The sequence below is a fragment of the Tamandua tetradactyla genome, chromosome 6 (assembly GCF_023851605.1).
Source record: "Tamandua tetradactyla isolate mTamTet1 chromosome 6, mTamTet1.pri, whole genome shotgun sequence".
In the NCBI taxonomy this organism is placed as follows: domain Eukaryota; kingdom Metazoa; phylum Chordata; class Mammalia; order Pilosa; family Myrmecophagidae; genus Tamandua; species Tamandua tetradactyla.
In genome coordinates, this window is record NC_135332.1 from 93705892 (window position 1) to 93721922 (window position 16031).

Sequence of the window (16031 nt, forward strand, 5' to 3'; positions counted from 1 at the left end):
AGCTCAATAAATTAAAAAAAATATTTTAACTATGCAATGTATATTCTTTGACCACAATGGAATAATGCTATAAATTAATAATAGAGGGGAACTTGGAATTCATGAATATGTGGAAATTAAAAAACATGCCCTTAAACAACCAAATAGCAATAGAGGAAATAAAAGAAAAGGAAAATAGAAGCAAAATTAGGAAATACCTTGAGGAGAATAAATATGAAAATACAGCATACCAAAATTCATGGGATGCAGCAGAGAGAGAGTGCTGAGAGGGAAATGTGTAGCTCTAAATACTTACATTAGAAAAGAATGACTTCATATCAGAGACCTAACCTCAAAACAGGAAGAAATAGTAAAAGGAGAGAAAATTAAATCCAAAGCAACAATAAGGAAGGAAATAAAGATTAGTGCAGAAGTAAGTGGAATAGAAAACCAAAAATAGTAGAAAGAATGAACAAAACAGAAGTTGGTTCTTTTAAAAGTTCAATAAAATTGGCAATCTTTAGCTAAACTGAGAAAGAGAAAAAGTTAGATTATACAAGCAATGAAAATGATAAATGCAAAGGGGGACATTAGTATTGACCCTGCTGAAATAGGCTATAAGAGTATGCTAGGAACTACTGTATGCCAATAAACTAGAAAACCTCTATAAAATGGACAGATTTTTAGAAACACATGAAGTATCTTCATTGACTCAAGAAATAATAGAAGATTTCAAGAAACCAATTGCTCATGAAAAGATTGGATCAGTGATCAAAAACCTCCTAACAAAAAAAAGCCCAGGACCAGATCGTTTTACAGGGAAATTCTGCCAAACATTCCAAGAAGATTTAACTTCAATTATGCTTGAAATTTTCCAAAAATTGAAGTGGAGAAACATTCTCTAATTCATTTTGAAGGCTAATATGACTGTCTTACTGGAGTTGGTTAAAGATACCACAAGAAAAGTAAAGACTAATAGCTCTTATGAATATAGATAAAAAATCCTCAACAACAACAAAAAAAAACACTAGTAAACTGAATGAAACAGCATATGAAAAGAATTCTATGCCATAATCAAGTGGGATTTGTACCTGGTATACAAGGTTAGTTCAACAAAAGACAATCAAGTAATGTAATAAACCACATTAACGGAATGAAGGAAAATCCCACATATCCATCTCAATCATGGATAAATGGCATTTGAAAAAACCCAGCACTCTTTCTTGATAAAAAACTTAGACACTAAGAATAGAAGGAACTTTCTCAACACAATAAAATGACATTTTGAAAAGTCCACAGATAACATCCTATTTAATGGTGAAAGACTGAAGGCCTTCTCTTTAATATCAGGAGCAAAACAAGGATGCCCACTGTCACTATTGTTATTTACTGGAAGTTCTTGGCAGAACAATCAGGTATGAAAAAGAAAGGAAATGCATCAAAATTGAAAAAGAAGTAGTAAAATATTCCCTATTTGCATATGATATGATCCTGTATGCAAAAATCCAGAAAAATCCACTACAGTGTATACAGCTAATAAACGAACTCAGCAAAGTTCCAGAGTACAAGATCAACATGTAAAAAATAAGTAGTATTCTATACAAAAAGTAATGAACAATCAGAAAAAGAAAGAAAACCCTTTTCATTCACAGTGGAAGCTAAAGAATCAAATATTTAAGAATAAATCTAACCAAGAATGTTAGGACTTACACACACACACACACACAAAATAGAAAATATGGCTAAAGAAATTAAAGAAGACCTAAATAAATGGGAAGATACTCCATGTTCATGGATTGAAAGACCAAATATCATTAAGGGACAACACTATCCAAAGCAATTCATAAATTCAATGTAATCCAAGTGAAAAATTCCAACCTTTTTGCAGAAATGGAGAAGCCAATTATCAAATTTGTATGTAATGGTAAAGTGCTCCCAACACCTAAAACCATCCTAAAGAATAAGAATGAAACAGAAGGACTCATGCTTCTTGATATTGCAACTTATTAAAAAGCCAAATAATTAAAAGAACACAGAACTGTCACAAGAATAGACATACAGAGCAGTGGAATAGAACTGAAAGGTCAGATACTAACCTTCACATTGACGGCCAACTGATTTTTGAAAAGATGCCAAAGACCACACAATTGGAAAATAATAGTATCTTCCACAATTGGTGCTGGAAAAACGGGATCTCTGTGTAAAAAAATAAAGAAGAAGGACCCCTTCTCACTCCATATATAAAAATCAATTCAAACTGGATCAATGACCTTAATAAGAGCTAGAATTATAAAATTTTTAGAAGAAATTACAGGGAAGTATCTTCAGGATCTTGTGTAAGGCAATGGTTTCTTAGACTTTACAACCAAAGAATAAACAACCGAAGACAAAAAATAGATAAATGGAAGCTCATCCAAATTAAAAACTTTTGCTCCTCAAAGGATTTCATTATGTAAGTAAAATAAAAACCTACACAATGGGAGAAAATAATTTGCAGCCACATATTCAATAAAGGATTCAGAACATTTAAAGAATTTCTTCAACTTATTAGTAAAAAGACAAACAACCCAGTTAAAAACGGACAAGACTTAAACAGACAGCTTACCAAAGATATACAAATGGCCAGAAAGACAATGAAAAGCTGTACATCATCATTAGCCATCAGGGAAATTCAAACCAACACTCAATCATTTACCATTTCACAAAATTTAGAATGGCTGCTATTAAACAAACAGAAAATAATAAGTATTGGAGAGGATGGAGATAAATAGGAACACTCATTCATTGCTAGTGGCAATATAAAATGGTGGAGCTGCAATAGAAAACAGTTTGGCAGGTTCCTTGGAAAACTAAGTATAGAGCTATCGTATAACCCAGCAATCCCACTGCTAGGTACATAGTCAAAGAATTGAAAGTAGGGGCTGGAATAGATGTTTGCAAACCAATATTCTTAATGACGTTATCCACAATTGCCCAACAATGGAAATAGTCCAAGTGTTACTTATTTTTCCATCAACCAATGAATGGATAAATATAACTGGTATATACATACAAGTGGAATATTATTCAGCCAAAAAGGAGTTAAATTTGGATTCATACTACAACATGGATGAAACACAAAGACATCATATTGAGTGAAATAAACAAGACAAAAAGCACAAATATATGATCTCACTGATTTGAAACAATAAAAATGAGCAAACTCATAGAGTCAGTATCTATAATATAGGTTACCAGGGGATTAGGTGGGAACAGGGAATGGGAAATTAAGGCTTAAAATATAGAGAGCTCTGGGGGCGCGAGGGTAGTTCAGTGCTAGAATTCTCACCTGCCATGTGGGAGACCGGAGTTTGATTCCTGGCCCATGCACCTCCCCCCAAAAAAGCAAGTTAACAAACAAACAAAAAACCCAAACAAAAATTCCACAAATGGTGATGCAATAACGGGATACTCATATGGAAAAAGAATGAAATGTGACCCTGCTATACAGCAAAGAAAAAAATATATATATATATGCAGGGTTCCTATTTGGAATGATATAAATGTTTTGGTAATGGATGTTCGTGATGGTAATGCAATATTGTGAACGCAATTAAAAACATCGAAATGCATATATATATATGTATGTATATATATATTTATATGAAGGTAATTAAAGGGGGAATGTTGTATTTGCATATTGTAACAGAACAAACATTTTTTTTAATTCCATGGAACTATACTGTACCAACAGTGAACCATATGTTAAACCATGGATTTTAATTAACCTTACAATTATTACAATGTACTATCATGGTTATAGCAAATGTTCTAAACTAATGCAAAGTATTGGTGGTGGGGTCATGTATGGGAATTCTGTATTTTATGCATGAATATTCTTAAACCCACGATATCTCTAATCAAGAAAAAACAAAAACAGAAGCAATAGATGCTATCTAATTAAAGATCTATCTACCATATGAGCAACACAAAATAATCAATGCTCATAGCTTGTTCTCCTTATATTATTATCATTAACCAAGTAATTCTGTATGAAGAGCTCCCAGATGGTATAAACTTCACAATGCATTGGTAATCTAAGAGATAGCAAATATATAGCATAATTAAAAGATCAAGGGGTGTTGCTTTAAATTACATATTCCAAGTTTGATATATTTGTAAGCAAATTTATTTAAATCAAAGTTCTTTAATTTGCTAAGGCAAAGCCACTACATTGCAAAACTTATTGTAAAACGAAGTGAAATGATGAGATAATAGTCAAATACAATTATTTTGGATAAGAAATACAATATATTGGAAAGAACATTGGGTCTGATATCAGAGAGAACTTATTTCAAATTCTTGAATTGTCATTAGTCAGCTATTGCCATGATAATGGTGCCTAACAAACCACCCCAAAACTCAGTGAGATACAAAAATATGTATTTATTTCTCTCTGCAAGTGAACTGCTTGTTTAGCTGAATGATGCTGGGGTTGAATGATGCTGAGCTGGTAGGGTGGGCTCTGGTATACACCATGTGTTTCTTGTTTTCTGGGAACAAGAACTACCTTGAATATATTCCTTTCAGAGCAGAAGCAGAAACAATATTTTACCACCAACCCTGCTTGTCTCACGTACATTATTACCCTATTGGCCAAAGTGTAGTACAAAGAAAAAGAAATGTTAGCCTAGCAGCTGAAAATAACACTCTGTCAACCATAAAACTAAAGTAAGGTACTTGAGGTGAAAAGCATAATCCCCTCACATATTTCTACCACATGCAGTCATGGCGAGAGATACATCAAATGACACATGACTACATTGCCAAGGGTGTAATATTTATTTAACCAGTATTTATGTGTATATTTGAGCCTCACAATGATCAAATGATGGAAAGAGACAGGGAGAATCTTATCTTGTGTGATTTTCCTTGGGAAATTGAGGGGCCTATACTTAAGGGTTAGAAGTAGGGACTTGATAGTATTATTTTATGTAGGAATCACACTAACATCATTTATATTCATCAGAGATCAGAGACTAGAAAGGTTATTTTGAAAGGCACAGAGCAGATGTTTCTCACCACAGCAGTGATAATCCCATTGGATATCTCCCTTTGACTTACCTCCTCTACCTCCTCAAAGATTCTTCCCTAAGCTTCATTCCCATATCATAAAGTATCCCTAATCAGGAAACTGGAGGGAGACATCAATGGATTCTAGAACAAAGTAATGTTTTCATAACATAAGCAAATATGTAAACACCATAGGAACACTGATGAAATATATTATAAACTCTTATGAGAGGTTCACACTCCCTTATTGAAGATAAAACTAGTTCAAAGTACTTTTCTCATATCAATATATTTGATAATTTCATAAGTACTTAGAATGTCACAAGATATATCCCCATTCTACTCTACCCGATTCACACCCATTCACACCCATCCACACCCATCTTCAGCAATAAAATGGTACCACAAAGGGGTATGTGTATGTTCCTCTTAGAAGCCTTATATAGGGCAGAAGTCCTGTGAGAGCAATCACAAGTACTTTTTATGGAGCAATTAAAACTATACAGTTAAGAAATAGCTGGGCATCCCATATTCACATTTTTCAAATGGAGTTGATAAAGAGTAATGATACTTAGTAAATGACAGTTGGTTTTTAAAACTTGAATTTGACTCCGAAACCAGGACTAAATCAATGCTTTCCAAACATGGTTTTTATCTGTGGTTTTCACCTGTGTGCAGCAAAATTAAAACATTATTTGTGATAGGCTGAATTATTAAAAAAAATGTGATATACACTCAAGTTAAGGCTCCATCCGTATTCTGGGATCATGTCTGTCTTAGCTTACTCTTTTGGTATTGTAATGGCCTTCTTTTATAAAATAATATAAGCTAGCAAAGGTTTTTCTTTTTCTCCTGGCAAAATAAAAGGCTTGAAAAGAAAAAAAAAATGCCAGAAGATATAGGTAAGGCACATACAATGTCTAAAATTAGATATTTCTGTTTCGTAGTTAATTATATTCAATTTCCTTTTAGATCGTCTACATGGGCTGGTGTGAAGTACGGGAACAGGATGCACTTCAAGATCGGGCATACTCGCCAACATTTCTAGCCTTGAGGGGCTCATGCCTTTACAAGTTTTTGGCACCTCCAGTAAGTTGTTTTTTTGTTTTTTTTAATCTAAACTTAACTGATTTTTTTCTCCAAGTTGAGGCAATGGATTGATATTCACCTAACAATAATGAATAGTGCATTACCAGTGTATTTTGAAAATCAGATACCGAAAAAATATATACTGAAAATAGAATGGTTTTAAGAAATCTTTGGAAACACATGAATTGGCATTAAATATTTGCAGTGTAAAATCCATGAAATATCTAGAAGTGCATTTCTTTTTAGGTAGCGAACCTGGAAAATACTGAATCAAATTATTATACTGTTATAATTCCCAAGCAGACCTTAGAAAGAAGATTTTAAGCAATATGTCTAGACATACCAATTTATTTTGTTAATGGAATAAAAATGAGAGAAATAAGTACAATAAGAAAAGTCAAATCAAAAAAGAGTAAATTAAAGATCCATTATAAGTTAACCAACATGCTATTAATCTGTTGCTCCCAAAGGAAATTTGAAGGGCTTATATTTATTTGGCACTATTTAATTTATCATTATCAAGTAATAATAAGTAAAGAAATAAATCCCAGTCAGTTATCATTTATGATAAATACTTGTCTATGTTGCACAGATCTGTCTAAATTTAATCAATAGTATTTTTTGAAAATCTATTATAGTCTACATTCTAGTTGCTAGGTTTTGCACTAAATATGTATGGATGCATATTACACCTAAGGACTTCCTGTTGAAACCATGTACCTTACACAACAGTAGACTCTCCATAAATATTTATTGAATATAAATATTAAATGCCAAACCTCCTGCAGGTCTAAAAATATACAGGAAAGATTATGTGTGGCTCATTTCTATTTTCAACATCTATGTCTACATTAAGTTCAAAACACCAGAACACCGGGGAAAAATCATTACATTTATGTCTTTCACTCTTCCCACCTTGAATAATTCCTTATGACTAGACAGGCAAATATGTTTCAAATTTAATAAATGAAACAATTTCACTCTGGTGCTTGGTGTTTTCATGATACTATAAAAGCATTCACTTCTTGGAATGACCTCTAACATGGATTATGTCTTACAAGAAATTGATATCTATTCTTGTAGATATCTAATTGATATCTAGCACTGTCTGTGTACATGGAAGTAAACTGAGTAAAAATATTGCAAGTGTGAAATATAAATACTTAATATTTATATGTAGATCAGTTTTTTAAAATACTAGAAGACATTGGACAATGAAATTTTTCACATATATATAAAATATTTTCTGAAAAAGGAAGCGAAATGCCAATAAAGTTTAAAACAGAGGAAATAAAAATGTTATACATAGACCTTTGAGACTAACTCACATTTGACTGACTAAATAAATACATCTGTCAATGTCTCACTTATTATTTACCATGTTATATAAATGAAATAGAAAAATAGGGGTTAACTTTCTACAGTGAATAATGTGTTACGTTCTCTTCTTTCAAAGGTGACCACTTGGGACTGGACCCGAGCAGAGAAAACATTTTCAGTTTATGAAATTATGTGCAAGATTCTCAAGGTATGGTCAGTAAGCACTGATCTTTTTAATGATGTTCCTCAGAAAACAGTAATTCTGGGTTTCACAAGTCATTCATGAAAACAAGTGACCAATGAATATGAAGGAAAAGACAAATTGATAGAATGCAGAGAAATGCACAGGCACCCATATATTGGCTTAAACATCCCTTTATCAGGTCCTGCTACTGTATAGTGGGACTGGGAACAAAATGGGGAGAAATTTGGCAAGAATTCATAGTGGGAGACCTGGAATGTTCAGTTGGGAATAGTCAGCACTTAAAGCTCAATTGTTAGCATAGTTGTTTGTTTGTTTTCTTGAGTAAATGTAGTCAGTCCCTTAATTTTGGACATTTAGGTTGCTTCCCATTTGGTCTCACTATCATAAATATTCCAACAATCAATCTTTAATTTACTTACCATAAAGTTACTGGTGTTTGTTATATGTCAAATAATCTGCTATATGGACTGGGAAAAAAGAGAGAAAATGTCTGTGCTTTAATTGAGCTTGCATTTTATCAAGGTGAACAGACAATAAAATAATTAGATAAGAAATTGATAGACGTTAAATAATTGGTCTTTGCCTACAGTTTTTTATCTAGCATCTCAATTATTTCCTTTAATTCCGAGTTTTAGAAATTCCGTGTGGAAAAAAATTTCAGTGTATTCAAGATATTAGATTCACCTGTCCAAATAGACTTTTGGGAAAGCCATACAGATTTATACTGTTATCCCAAGTATCAGAGAATACCCTTGTGTCTTTACTTTGGCCAATTGAAAATGAAAAGTTAATTTTAATTTTCTACTTAAAATTTGCTGTAAGTATATAAGTTACATTGGGAAAATTGGAAAATTTATACATAGGTTTTGAGACCTGGAGAGAAGTATCCTCAGCCATCAAATTAAATGTAAATCTGATTTTAGTTCTCCTATATCAGAAATCTCCTTTTCTATAAAAGAATACAGCACCAGCACTCTATACTTTGTGGCTTCACATTTGGTATGCCAAAATCATTATTCTTTGAGGATTACTTCTCCCAGAGGAATATTTCCATACCAGAGGGGTAGATATTAGACTCAGTGCTAATGAATAACTATTCACCTGCATGTGGATCACATTTTCAAGCATTTTATGTATGCTAGGATCAGAAACTGGCTCCATTCCCTGATCTGATCACTGACTTGAGCAGAACACCCATTGCAGCCACTGGGGACTGGTGAATAATTCTCCAGAGGCATTTAGTATACTAGGCTTGGAGTGATGATCCTGTAAGAGTTGGAGACCTTTACATCTGGGAAGGAAATCGCCAGGGGTGCCAAACTTAGAGGCACAACTTATAAATGTGGACCAGAGAGTATTTGACCTGGGAACACTGACCTGGGGGAAAAAATTTCCCTCCTGATATATTGATTTTAAAACTACACCAGTAATAAATACAATTCTTCAATAATAGCTAGCAGCTTTATTGCTTACGTATATGTGTCAGAAGTTGGTCTAAACGTTAATATTTAACCCTCACAAGAACACTATGAGGTTATATTATTATTCCTATTTTATACATATGGAAACTGAGGCAAATAAAGTTTACAAGTCACAGCTCTTGTAAGTGGCAGAACTAAGGATTTGAATCTTGCTGTCTGTCTCAAAGAACTGTGCTCCTTGCGGTACTGCCTCTTTCTCTCTCTGTATCAACATTGTTGATAGTTGTAAAGAAATCAGCTCCACAAGTTAGCCTAACAAAAGCTTTAGAATGAGAGAGACTTGAAAACAAATACAACTCTGTTACCAAGTAATTCCCCCCACTGCAAATGTATTAACACTATGAATTTTCATTTGCTAAAAACTGGCTAATAAAGTGCAGGTTGTTGTGAAAATTGACAATTCATTTATTTATGAATGTACTTTTATTTATGAATTGCATATAAGAAATATTCCTTGAAACCCCTCTATGTGCCAAGAACTCCACTAGATATTAGGGGTTCAATATAACTGTACAGGTGGGGTGAGCTCACTAAGAGCCTCTCTGGGTAAGGGGTTTAAGCAGGATATTTTGGAGGAAGCCTTAAATAAACTGAATCTAATTCATTGTTAAAATATTAAGCATCATTAGCCATTAGAGAAATGCAAATCAAAGCCACAATGAGATACCCTTTTACACCAAAAAGGATGGCTATTATTTTTTCAAAAGTGGAAATTAAGTTTTGGAGAGGATGTGAAACAACTGGAACTCCAGTACACTGTTGGTGGGAATGTAAAACGGTGCAACCACTTTGGAAAGCACTATGGTGTTTCCTCAAGAAGTTAACTATAGAATTACAGTATGACCCAGCAATTCCACTTATGGGCATATACCCAAAGATAGAAAAAACAAGGTCTGGAACAAATCCTCGTACACCAGTATGTATAGCAGCATTATTCAGAATAGCCAAAAGTGGAAACAACCCAAAATATCCATCAGCAAATGAACGGGTAAACAAAATGTGGTACCTCAGCACAATGGAATATTATTTGGTCATAAGAATGACTGAAGTTTTGAGAAATGATGCAACATAGAAGAATCTTGAAAACATTATGCTTAGTGAAATATACAAGACACTTAAAGATAAATATTGGATGATATCACTAATAAGAAATGTTTAGAAATAGCAAATCTGCGGAGACAGAAAATAGATTAGAGGTGACCAGGGAATGGAGGAAGAGGGGAAGTGGGAGTATATGTTCAGTAAATGTGCAATGTGCATAAATGAACTTAATATTTTTTTAAGGAAAGGCTAAACAGATGAATATGTGTCATGGATGGTTTGGGGTGTAGTGTTTGAGATGAAGAGGGAGTATGTGTTCAGAATCAGACTGACATACTTTCTCAGCATTACAAATACTCATGGACAGCTTTATGATCGATGAACATCCTTGCTCTTAGTTAGGGTGAATTCCTTTCATAATAGATCTTATCCACTCTGACATATAGAAAAACTCCAGTAATTCTACTCTGATTACTTTTAAATAAATATGCCATACCCAGGTCTTATCTTTAAATCCCAACTTTTCAGCAACATATGCTCATCCCCACTGACACATGTAATGAAAACCAGATGTTACATATCCAAGCTAGGATTGTACAATTGTAAAGGAGCCTGAAAAGTACAAGGAAATTTGAGAGAGAGAGAGAGAGAGAGAGAGAATGAGAGAGAAAGAGGGAGAGAAAGGGAGAGAGAGAGAGAGAGAGAGAGAGAGAGAGAGAGAGAGAGAGAGAGAGAGAGAGAGAGAGAGAGGGAGAGAGAGAGAGAGAGAAAGAGAGAGAGGGAGGGAGAGAGAGAAGAAAAATAAAAAACGAGTTCTGTTCTGTTTTGTTTTATTTCAGAAACCAGGAAAGGAGGAGGGAATAGTAAATAGATATTTTATAATAAGGGTTGAACCGTCCACTCTAAGCGGTCAGCTGATCCGATACTACGTCACAACATCGAGTGCCCTTGCACATTAGAGGCTCCACTGTGCCTATCAACAGAGGGGTAATTAGACATGGTGGAGCCTAGGGCTGATTCAATTTTGGACCTTCATCAATAACAAAAAGTTGAAGAATATAAAATTAGGTATTAAAGTGAATAGTTAGAATGAGAAGACATCACAACCCAGAATTTTTTTTTAATTTGAAAAAAATACCACAAACACTGGAAAATCTATAAAAGTATACTGTATTTTTAATTTAATACTCAAACATGCTACTCTAATATTTTTTCCAATATTCATGGGGATGCATATTCTTTGAAATACCATTCATATAAAACATTTCTATTATAAGCTCCAAAGTGATGGTATACCTCTGTACAGTCAAATGGTACAGTCCTGTTTCAGATTGTCTCCCTACATTAGATGGTATAGCCCTGTATCAGATGGTAAACCATATGTCAGAGGGTATACCCTGTGTCAGATGGAACAGCCCTTCATAGTGTGTGGTAACACTTTGTCACATGGTATTCTAGTTTGCTAGCTGCTGAAATGTGATACGTAAGAAATGGAATGGTTTTTAAAAGGAAAATTTATTAAATTGCCAATGTACATGTTCTCAGGCTGTGAAAATGTCCAAATTAAAGCAAATCTATAGAAATGTTCCATCTAATGTACCCAGGGAAAGATACCTTAGCTCAGGGAGACTGATGACATTCAGGGTTTCTGTCTCAACTGGAGAGGCACATCATGAACATGGCGCGGTCAACTAGCTTCCTCTCCTGGTTTCTTGTTTCATGATGCTCCCCTGGGGGTGTTTTCCTTCTTCATCTCCAAAGGTCTCTGGTTGTGTGGACTCTGTAGCTCTTTCCAAAATGGTTCCCTTTTAAAGGGCTCCAGTAGGCAACTCCACCTTTAATGGGTGGAGACACACCTCCATGGAAACCATCTAATCAAAAGTCACCACCCATGACTGGATGACTCACATCTCCACAGGAACAATCAATAAGCTCCCAGCCAGCAATATTCAGTGAGGATCAAGGATTAAAGGACATGGCTTTTCTGGGGTCCACCACAGATTTAAACCAGCACAGATGGCTTATGCTATATCAAATGGACTGTCCCTGTGTCAGATGTTGTCAGATGGTATAGCCTAGTGTCACATGGTCTATTTGCCAGATGGGTTCCCCAGCATCAGATGGTATATATAACCCATGTCAGATGATATGGCCCTGTACAAAAGTGTAAGATGTTGTGTCAGTGGTGTAGCCCTGTGTCAGAGAGAACACTCCTTTGTTAGATGGCATGGTATTTTGTCATAAGATATAACCCTTTGTCAGATCATATCACCCATGTCATATGGTATAGCCCAGAGCGAGATAGTCTAGCTCTGTTCTGTGTCAGGGGAAAATCCTCTATCACAAAGTATAACCCTATATCAAATGGCATCTGTATATCAGAAAATAAAGCCCTGAATCAGATGATGTACCATATGCCAGGTGGTATAGCCTAGTATCAGATGGTGTACCCTCTGTCAGATGGCATAACCCTGTGTCAGGTGGCATAACCTTGTGTCATGTGGTGATACTCATATCAGATGGCAAAACTCTGCGTCAGATGGTATATCCATGTGTCAGATGGTGTAGACTTCTATCACATCAATCCCCCTGTGTCAGATGGTGTGCCCCGTGACACATGCTCTAGACCTCTCGTAGATGCCCCTGTGTCACATGGAATAGACATCTGTAGATCAGATAACCCCTGCCTCAGATGGTATACCCTGATCAGATGGCATAAACTCAGGGAGCCAAGATCCCCTCAGTCCTTGAGGATACCCAGAATACATAGATTAGTATCTACTCCCTATGTGACTTTGAACTTCTCATACTGCTGAATTTGAAGCGCAATTCCAAGTCACATTCTTCCCAGAGGAAGAAGAGAGGACACATTCTTCCTAAAAGTGAAAGCCCAGGGATTGTTGCTTTACCACATCACAAATGGGCAAGCACAGAGGTGAGGGATATATGAAATCTGACTTTATTCAGCATCGCTGCTATTTTACCCTATTGTTTGTAGAAAATGCATCTCACTGTTATTTCGCCAGCAAAGCCCTATTAAGGGGGAGGATTATTTTGTTTTTACATACTTAAAGCCTGCCCTTTACAGTCTTGATATGTGTGAGTCTTTGGGTTTATAGTCCATTTCTTTTTTTAAATTGTTGGGTCTCAGATTTCAGTCTACTACCACATGCCCTAAGTTCAATTTCAATTTTCTTTCTTTCTTTTTTTTTTTTTTTTTTGCATGGGCAGGCACCAGGAATTGAACCTGGGTCCCTGGCATGGCAGGCAAGAATCTGCCTGCTGAGCTACTGTCCCACCGCCCCTAAATTCAAATTTTCTATAAAACCGACATAGTGATTACTGTAGTCGCAGAACTATTGTTCTAGAATCATTTTCAGGAAACAAGATGATATGCCTGGACTATTCTGAGCAAGCAGGACTCCTCCTGCCAACTAGAAAGCCTGACGCCAGCGACATCCTAGAGCAAGAGCATGGTAGTGCCCAGATCTCAGTATCTAAATATCGTTCTTCACGAAAAGGAGTCATTCCTTATATTAATCACTGATGTCTATACTGGCGCAGGGAAAAGAAAAGATAAGGTTCATTCATGTTGTTGTGCCAGAAGGTAAGAATGGTGGAGACAAGCCAAAAGACAGAGAAGCCGGCTGGAAGAACTCCCCCAGGACAAATCTATGTTCAGCTGAGCTTCAAAATAAATAATGGCAGTGGTGGGTTATTAAGGAATGAATAAAATCAGAAACCATGAGTTCATATTGATAAAAATAAGTAAATGAGTAAGTGGAAAGTTTGATGAGGAAGGGGATGCTTCCATAGTTTTCAGGTGCCTTCCCATAACTTACAGCAGGAAAGGCAGCATCTTCGCAGAACACATGGGTGGCAGTACCAGCCCACCAAGCTACTGGCGTGAACACGTACAATCGTGTACGCCACCCAATAGCGTGTAATGAGTAAAATATCAGGATCGCAGGCTCATCGTGTCTGTGATGTCCCTGCTATTGAATCACAAACTGAATCTAACTGTGTGGAAACAAAATCTCACCTAATATGATGTAATTTAATGTAGTCCAGTCTAGCTGTGAGGAACTGTCAGACAAACCCTATGGAGGCTCATTCTACAAATAACTTCCCTGTAATCTTCAGTAGGGTCATGGTCGCAAAAACCAAGGCGAGACTAGTGCGCTGTTTCCATTGCAAGAGACTAGAGGGTCATGATAACGCGGCATGTTTCTGAATGGTGAATGGTGTCCGTCTGAGGTCGAGGTGTTGGTCCCGAGCAGGCCCCTTGTTTGGATGCCTGTGCCGTGGTTCTGTGGGCGAACACCGTCATGTCCCTGTTTGCAGAAAACTCACTGATGTACTGGGGTGGACAGGGTAGAGGGGGTACGACCAGACAATTTAATCTTAAGTGGTTTAGGAAATAAATTTTTATAATCCCTTTGCGAAATGGCTTCAAGTCTGAACGTTTTAAAAAATTGCCATTTTAGACTTGCTAAATAAAGAGAACTGTGAAACAGACAAATGAAAAAGGAATGAAAGAAATCTGTCACACGTAGACACCCTAAGGGCAACCTGGCTAAGAAAAAGCTGATTCTAATTTTGTTCAACTTTAGAATAATATAAAATAAACAATTTTTAAAATGTGAATAACGATAAAGTGGAAAATGGGGAAAAGAAAACAACTTTACCAAATTAAAGTAATAAAAAAAATCTTGTCTTTAATAAATAAATATGCATGGACATATTTATAATCCTTATATTTGGATGTAAGATATCTCTTTTCCTTTACCCATGATATATTTAGTAATGATTGAAAAACTAAATCGAGTATTAATATTCCTCTAACCATCAATACTGGAATTTTGAATAGAAAGAAATGATCCATAATTATAGAAAGGGTTTATTTCTTGCAATTTGGTTTAAAATAAAAGCAAATGTAAACAATTATACAGCAGTATATAAATATACGACATACAAATAAGCATATGAAAGATTCAAAATGTAAAACATTACATGTGATTTCAGAGTTCATTGGTTTTGGTTGTCCACACTGCTTGTGAGAGTATCAAGAATTCAATTTGGGGAAGTTGAATTTTTCCCCACTCTCACCATTCCTCGAAGGGGGCTTGCAAATACTTTTTCAGTCACTGATCAAATCATTCTGGGATTCATCGGGGCATCACTCTGAACAAACCAACAAAATTTCATGTGCTACCTGAGGTTCCAAGTACTTATGACATTCAATCAAACTATCTACATGAGTTATATTAGGAAATGCTCTAGTCAAAATCTAAATTTTTTAACAAATAAATATTTTTTGCTTTAGTCTCACACATAAGGTGACATTTTAAAGTATTAATTATCATCTATTTTCAGCACCCTGCAGTAATGACATTCCTTTGTTCTTCCTCATGCCAAAACATTTTTAAAATTTGTACATTGTACATTTCACTATTATTATACACTCTAGGCATTCCTAGATTATACCATCTCGATCTTTAACATCTATCTTTCTTTCTGATTTCATTTATGTCCCCAGCCCACCTCCCTCTATCATTCTCACATGCAGCTTCATTCAGTGTTTTAACATAATTACATTACAGTTAGGTAGTATTGTGCTGTCAATTTCTGAGTTTTTGTATCCAGTCCTGTTGCACAGTCTGTATCCCTTCAGCTCCAATTACCCACTATCTTACCCTATTTCTATCTCCTGATGGTCTTTTTTACCAATGACATATTCCAAGTTTATTCACTAATGTCAGTTCATATCAGTGAGACCATACAGTATTTGTGCTTTAGTCTTTGGCTAGTCTCACTCAGCATAATGTTCCTAGGTCCATCCATGTTGTTACATACTTAATAAG

The 16031-nt window shown here is 35.4% G+C and overlaps 1 protein-coding gene across 1 annotated transcript in view; it reads left to right on the forward strand.

Annotated features, from left to right (window-relative positions):
- SNTG1 (syntrophin gamma 1) overlaps positions 1-16031 on the forward strand; it is a 339457-nt gene that overhangs the window by 243670 nt on the left and 79756 nt on the right. Inside the window, exons 12-13 of the mRNA XM_077163302.1 lie at positions 6004-6120; positions 7577-7648. Coding sequence (XP_077019417.1) covers positions 6004-6120; positions 7577-7648 — 189 coding nt within the window. The remainder of the gene's footprint in view (positions 1-6003; positions 6121-7576; positions 7649-16031) is intronic.